Here is an 8,086-nt window from a genome sequence, read left to right on the forward strand (position 1 = left end):
TAAAGTAAATTGATCAATACGGTAACACTTGATTAATCTTGTTGTGACTTATGTGAACCCGAAGAATATAATTATGGTGAGTGACACCATGGAAGGTACGACAAGCCGTAGTGGTTTCTTGAGTGGTGATACCCAAGTCTGTCTTGAGATTTTACGTGTTCATGGTGAAATATTAAATAAGACTCCCTTATATTTAAGTATTTAAAAATATACAGGTAATAAATTACTCTTATGTTATTGTTTTTTATTCGAATTATATCTCTAAAAAATTGCATACACCTAAATATTTATATATAAAGTAGACATGATAAAGAGATAGACCAGGAGACAAGTTTGACTCTCTTTATTCCCATGTGTATAAAAGATAAAAATAATTTAAAATAGATAATATTATATTTTTAAACCAATTGACACTCTTGTCGAATTTTATCGAGTTTGGATAAACTCGCATGGATATATATTTTTAAAATATTAATTATATTTATGATTTAATTTATTCTTTAAATTTAATCCTACAAAGAAAATTCTGTATCTCTACCATTATCATCTATCATTGATAAAATATCATTTCATATTAAAGCTTATATATATTTTGTTCTTTATGAAAATACTAATTTTAATTTTATTTCCTATAATTTGATATTTTTTTTTGTATTTCTTCAATATGCCGATATATCAAAGAGTTGAAAATTCAATCAATATGAACCTATGATTGTAAAACATTAGGAAAATTAATTATAAGAGTGACACTTTCTAATAACATGTCCCATTTTAATTTGAATAAAAAAGGATACATAAAATAAATAACAATTTCAAATTATTTATGAGACAATATAGAATAATATTGAAAAATTATTACAAAATTATAAAAAAATTTAAAAATTTGGACTTCTTTTAGTCGTGAGCCCAGTACGGTTGCACCTCCGACGACCCTAAGGATCAGCCTTGGTTACTGAGACTTTGACAATCAAGTTAGAAAGCGTTTTAGGGGTTGAGTTATTCATACATGAGAGGAGTCTCAATATTTATACATATCTAGCCGAAAAGTTTGTTAGATTGATTTGTGTTTCATGTAAGAAGATATTTAGTCAAATGCCTAAGTGTTTATTACTTCAGCGCAAGTGTCTCTTTTACCGCAACATAACCGGGTTATGCGTGATGCTAGGGTGAGTTTACTTGTCCTTATATCCTCTTAAGGCAATTTTTCCATTTGTCTTAATCGTCAATAGGGTGGGGTAAGATAGCCTCCACAACAAATCTTATTGAATATTTTCCAAACTCACTGTCATTGATCAATTTTACATTTGTGGTTGATTAATCTCAATTACATTGACCAGTACAAAAATCAAATTGACCATTTATTACTTTATTAGCTTGATCTGTGTGGAAAATTAACCCATTATAGTAAATTGATCAATCTCCTAACAATTGATTAATTTTATTGAATATTTTCCAATCTCATATTGGAGAAATTATTAGATGATTCAATACCATCACGCTATTTGTGATCCTGAGTTTTGACTAATTAATAATCTCATAGCATGGACTATTAAATATATACTCACTAAATTAAAGATATACTCACTAATAACCAAACAAAGATTAACGGTGTTATTCCTTAATTTATCCTCCTTAATTCTTTTTTTAAAAGATAATCTTTCTTAATTTAAAATATTAAATTATCCACGTGTCATGTGATTATTGGTTAGAATCATAAGTGACATACTGGGAGTGATTTCTCTAATAATTTATTCTCTTATTGACATTAATCAATTTTACATTTGTGATTGACTAATTTTACGATTATATTGACCAATAAAAAAACCAGATTCACCATTTATTACTTTATTAGCTTGATTTACTGGACCATTGGATTGTAAATGTATGATTAGGATTTTAACTAACCTGATGGTTGCTGTAGAGGTTTTTAATTTGTACCAAATACCTTGTACATTTGAAAAGTCTTTGGTTGCGTAAAGTTGGTTTATGATCTAATCCTTGCTTTAGCTTGGGCATAATGAAATTCAAATTTCATTTGAAGTCCTGGTTTTTTGTTTGTGTGTGTGTGTGTCAACGTATTAATTCTCAAATTAACCCAGCATAAGAATGTTCATTGATGTTGATGGTCTTTACAACTGGGATAACTCCTCCATTAATGCTTGTCTCACATAACCATAATAGAAATAGGTTGACCGTAACCAAAAATTCTGTCTCAAGGTTAACCGGTAATAATAATTTATGCTTCTATCTCTCCAAAGGTTAGTGGCCTCTAGCTAATTCAAGATGCAATATTCATATATGGTTGATGACAAATGATTACGTCCCATTAATTTTGTCTTTGTATAAATAGAGTAATAAATATTTGTAAAGATTTCATGTTGTAAATAGAGAGAATTGAACACCAACTTAAAAACTTTAAATTGAAGCTTAATATGTAAATGCATCACACTTCATATTTAATTAAAGTGATTAGTTAATTTCCCCTTTTACTCACTACATTTTGGTGAAATCTTACAAAGTAAAGTCTAATAAATGGTTGATGTACTAATTACGATTAACGGGGATGGGCTGAAGAAAAGAAAATATTCAAACTCTATAATCGCACTATCGTCAAGTTATGAATTACACCTAAGCCCTTTATGAGATCTAACTTGAGATTGCAAATTTCCCCTTTCCGAAGTGTCCAAAACGAAAAAAAGAAGATACTTCAAAACTCAGGTCTGGTAACTTTTTTAACATTTTGAACTAAAGAGTCAGCCGGTACTTTTGTTTTTTTATGGGAAAAACGAAGAAGGAATGTGACTTGCATTTCCAATGCAGATCCAAATACTTTTAAATGATGATGATGAGTTGAAGCAGTTGAATTAAATATCCCTATGCTTTACCATAAAGTAAACAATCCTTTCCTTCTAAACACACAAATATAGTGAAAGAGATATATATATATATATATATATATATATATATATATATATATATATAGAGAGAGAGAGAGAGAGAGAGAGAGAGAGAGAGAGAGCTGACACAATCATAGAGTCTGAGGTGGGATTTAGTACATGAAAACTTTTTGAGGATCCTGAACCAAAAGTGAAGCATGCTTTTAGTTTAGTTGTCATTGTTTAACATTAATCTCAAACTAACAAAAAAGATAAATCAAGATTAGAAGTGTTTTGCTGGAGGGTGAAGAACTGAAGATTGACTAATACTTAAGTGGAGTGTGTGTTTGTGTATGTATACATAAACAACACATATAGTTTAAGCAATGAGTAAATCAATCTTATAAGTTATAACTCACCTTATATAATTGGCAATTACAAAACGAATATATTTGGGGGGGGGGGGGGGGGGGGAACAGATCCCTTCAGCATTTTGCTACTATAATGAAAAGGCGATCTAAGGAGATTCCTTCAAGAATCCCCATGCTTGTGCCAGCAAACTAACATGGCTACACACCTCCTCATGATGTAAAATCTGGCTTTGTGTTCCTTAGCTATGCTGGTGCACTTCTTACCAATGGAGGGGTTCTTCTGTGAGAAGCTCCTAGGAATAGTGGTTTTGGAAGTGGAGGAACTCTTTTGGGATAAGCTCCTGATCAAGAGAGGGGAGTTTGAAGAAGAAGAAGAAGAAGAGCCTCTTGTTGAGCAACTCCTTGAGAACAATGATGACTTGCTGGATGATGTGCTTGAACCTGCTTCCTTCTTTGACACCTTCCACTTTTCATCCATGAAAAACAAAGGAACTGTAATATCTACAACTAGCTATGGGACAGAGTGTGTGTGTGAGAGAGAGAGAGAGTGAGAATGGAAAAGGTGAATGCTGATAGGAGAGAAGAAAGAAAGTTGGTTGAAGTGGGACTGTGTAGTGCAAAAAAAAGGTTCATAGGGTGATCATAAAAAATTCTTGATGAGATTCGATGTTATAATGAGCTAATTAAATATTATATATACACATCAGATACCTACCTATATATACTTACTCATCATATTATAAACATTAGTTTTATTAATCACTTAAAAACAAATTGAGCATTTCATTTCTTTCTGTCTTGTGTTTTTTTCTCCACTTTCTCCATTCCTACTGTTCACTGTGATGTTAAACTGTGTTAGCTGGGCTGGAATTTGGAAATGAAAAATTTGTGCTTTTGGTTGATACAGTAGCTTTGGGACTAATACAAGAAACCCTGTCCCATATAAGCTCTCATTTTTCTTTTTGCTTGGAGACAAACCTCTTTTACGGTTCCAAAACGGGAAATTATTTATTATAATGGTCCATTGTAGTTTGTACACCAATATTACCAATGCTGGAACTTTCGAAACTGTATCACTTCACAAAACTAGTGAGTGTCCAACTTGCTCAAGATGCTCTTCTTGCCTAAGCAGAAAATGTGCACATGGATGGATGAATTAATCAACCTTGACACTGATGAGCAATTATCCGTATTATAGTAAAAAAAGTGTGTTTGAACTTTGAATTAGAAGCCATAATGAGAGTATCTCAAGAGCAGTGTTGTTCATGATCCATGTCTTATTGGTTTAAACGTGACTATTATTTGTCAATTATTGTCATGGATGAAAACGGTTTTGAAATTCGCTAAATATATGATACGCTGCAAAAGAAGACAATAAACTTCCTAAACAATATTATTTTCACTCTCACCGTTTTTTTTAAAATTTAATTTGTAACACTATTGTGAAAAGGGAGAGAGATAATTTATTGGCAAGTGGCTGATATGGTCAATCAATTTATGATCATGGCAATAACATAAAACTTAATCTGCTTCTTGATTCGGTGCTAAAGCATCTTTTTCTCCCTTCCACCTTTGGTATAGATATAGGTTTTTCAAAATTTTCCACTCTAAAGAAAATACGCATCCCTTGCAGAACCTACAAGCTGATCCTGCCAACAATTTCGTGACAATCACAAGCACTTCAAATTAAAGTATATTTTAGGATTTAATAACGCCCCTTATTATTGAATTCGTTAATTTATTTATTGGAGGTATCAGGTATGGATTCACAGGCACATGACAACTACGTAGCAAGAACAGTAGTTATCAGATTTCAAAATTTTCAACCTGAAAATATTGACTGAATTTTACATTTTCAACCAGAGTGAGTCTTGCTGAACTTAACACGTGAAGGAATTTTGTGTTTTAGTCATTTTTGTAGTAATATCATAATAGAATTTGCCGCACCCGGCTCTGCGGTAACAGAATGCAGCTATTTATATGTCGCAATTGTCAAATTAACAAGAAAAAAAAAGATAGGAAATGCAGCTAGCAATTTATTTGATTGAGACAGCTATTTAAAAAAATTTAGAAGGAATTTAATATTAGAATATTTTTGTTTTTGTTTTATATATATTTTTTCACTTTCATTTCCTGTGTCTCTCAAACTCCTAATAAAGAGAATTTTTAAACACCATTCTATGATCTGACATCTCCTAAATCTTAACAAATCGTATATTTATTTTAAAGAGTTGACCTTAGAGGTGATTTTTCATTTGAAAAACAAACACCAAAAGTACATAAAGCATTTTTTCCATCTTTGGCTGGGCATACATGCATATAGGATAAAGCATTCTAGGGTATGATACTATGATGTTCACCGAGGACTTTGTTGTTATTTATTTTGTGTGGATGGGTGGGAGCTAACGAGGATATGTTCCTTTTGGAAAATGATACTCAGTATAATATACTATTACAAATAAGTCTTTTTAAGTTGATTATTGGGGTCATTCTAAGACGATTTTCACCCGTTTTAAATAAGGGTGTCTTAAAATATGATGGTTTATACAACGTCGATTTTTAACCCGTCTTAGTATATCAGTGTTTCCTTAGAATTTGCGTGACTTTCTACATCGGTTATGTGTATAACCGTCTTAGAAATGCATTACTGTAGCTATCTTTCTACATTGGTTATGCATATACTCATCTTAGAAATGCATTACTTTACCTGACTTTCTACATTGGTTATGTGTACAACCGTCTTAGAAATGCATTACTGTATTTGTCTTTTTAGATCGGTTATTGAATAACCGTCTTAGAAAAACAACATTGTATATTATTTTCTACATTGGTTTTACAAATAACCGCCTTAGTAGTTGTGTCATTCTAAGACGGTTTTTTGCGTAACCGACTTAGAATTTGATTTTTTTTTTGTGCTATCATAGCTTATACTACTGGCTTTACCTCGGTCCATCAATCCAAAAGATTTGGAGGAATAAAAAGTATGATAAATACAATACACACACGCTTGCGTAGTATACAAAATTTATGGACCTCTATTGTGGTCTCAATTTCCTAACTAGATAATGTAAGAAGTTCAAACAATATATTCAGATTCCTCTAGCATAATTGTAGAAACACATAAATACAGGGGGAGAGAGACCTGCAAGGTTTTCCTGAAGCCATTTTGAATTCTTTGGTAGGTGGCTATCCCACCACCAAGAATACAAGTGTCGGGACTCGGAATGAGACAAAGTTGGCATGACTCTTATACTCTGCTGAATCCTCAAGCCAAGGGAAAAAAGGGGGGCTTTTTTCATCCTTCGTCAAAGAATATATAACTCACCTCTGTCCCCAAAAGGCATAGTAGGGTGCAGTAGTATACACAGAGAAATCAATCACCTCCACGCACATAAGATCACTCACTTTGTTCAGCAACGCTAAACCATGGGTGCCCTATAACAAATAAAAAAAATAAAGTAAAACCCTAAACTTAAAACCCTAAACTAACAATTCTTATAATTCCCTTTTGGCCTCTCTTCATTACTTCCTTCTTTTATCAATAAATGTTAATAATAATTAGTTTTGGCAGAAGATTCGAATGTGACATACTTAGGACTTGTTCTATCGAGAACTTTCTAGAAAGCTCTTTACATAGCATCCTACGAAGAAGATCCTTGGCCGCAGGTGAGATGGAGCAGAAAACACGAGTCGGAAACCTCAAATTGGCTCGAAGCATGGCCTCGAAAATCTCCGTGGGAGAATCGCCCCAAAATGGCACAAATACGACCAACATTTGATACAAAACAACGCCGGATACCTTTCACTGAAAAAAGAAAAAAAAAACTCTATCTATCATCCAACAAATGCAATGGCTAATAACAAACACAGCAATGACATTGCCGGAGTAAAATGCATGCGGATGTGCACTTACCAGGCTGTCGACAGCCGAAGAACACAACTAGACTCACAGGAGCGATGCGCCTAAGTAGTCTTCTCCACGCAATATGTTTGAGTGCAGCAGCTCAATGTAGCTCAACGCAGTATGTTTGAGTGCAGAATGCCACAACAAGCCACCTGAGTTAATTAGGGTTACTTAAACGAAGACGGCCCTTCAGTAAACCCATCTTTGTTTAAGTTTCCCATAATTACAAAAATGTCATGGACTACCATTTTAAGACGGTTATGTACGACTGTCTTAGAATTCGCGATGTAAAAACAAAAAACATTGTTCCTAATTACAAAAATCACACCATGCCACATTCTAAATCGATTATGAATAACCATCTTAAAATATGCGTCGTAAAAAAATAATTTTTTAGTAGTGGTAAGTTTTTGAGGTAGCCAAAAATGCAGCTAAGTTAATAAAATAAAAAGTCATAATTAATTTGATAATTCTTAAGATTGATATAAAGTCATATAAATTTAAATTGTTTTATGTTAAACTTAATTTAAGTGGATTTTAATTTATATATGTTTTGATGTAATTGATTTTAAAATTAAAAAGTAAAAAAAAAAACTTTATTAACTATAAGTGAGAAATCTCTACTATTGTATTTTAAAATATAAATATCAATCTCTTTGAAATTACAAATTGGGCCCTCTCGCACTTTTACATCTGCATTAGTAAAAAAAAAAAATTATGGATTCTAATCCTATTATTTTCCCCAAGGGGCAGTTAGTCCTCTGGTTGATTTATCACCCAAAAAAAAAGAGAGAGGATAAATAATTGAACATGGGATTAAAGTAAAAAAAAAAAAAGAAGAAGAAAGATAGATTGAGAAAAAGGGTGCTGGTGGAGAGGATGAAATTCCTAGCTTTTACTGAACTCGTCCTAAAGTCTGCAATCAAATTTTTTTT

At 32.3% G+C, this 8,086-nt stretch overlaps 1 protein-coding gene across 1 annotated transcript; it reads right to left on the bottom strand.

Annotated features, from left to right (window-relative positions):
* Positions 1–3,043: 3,043 nt before the first annotated feature.
* On the bottom strand, positions 3,044–3,886 carry LOC114378001 (cell wall integrity and stress response component 1). Its single transcript, XM_028336500.1, has one exon. The coding sequence runs from the start codon at positions 3,723–3,725 to the stop codon at positions 3,408–3,410; it is 318 nt and encodes a 105-aa protein (XP_028192301.1). The 5' UTR covers positions 3,726–3,886; the 3' UTR covers positions 3,044–3,407.
* Positions 3,887–8,086: the final 4,200 nt, after the last annotated feature.

The sequence above is a fragment of the Glycine soja genome, chromosome 12 (assembly GCF_004193775.1).
Source record: "Glycine soja cultivar W05 chromosome 12, ASM419377v2, whole genome shotgun sequence".
NCBI lineage: Eukaryota > Viridiplantae > Streptophyta > Magnoliopsida > Fabales > Fabaceae > Glycine > Glycine soja.

Excerpts from the sequence above, each read along its gene's own strand:
- LOC114378001 (XM_028336500.1), bottom strand. The coding sequence starts at position 3,725 with ATGGATGAAAAGTGGAAGGTGTCAAAGAAGGAAGCAGGTTCAAGCACA.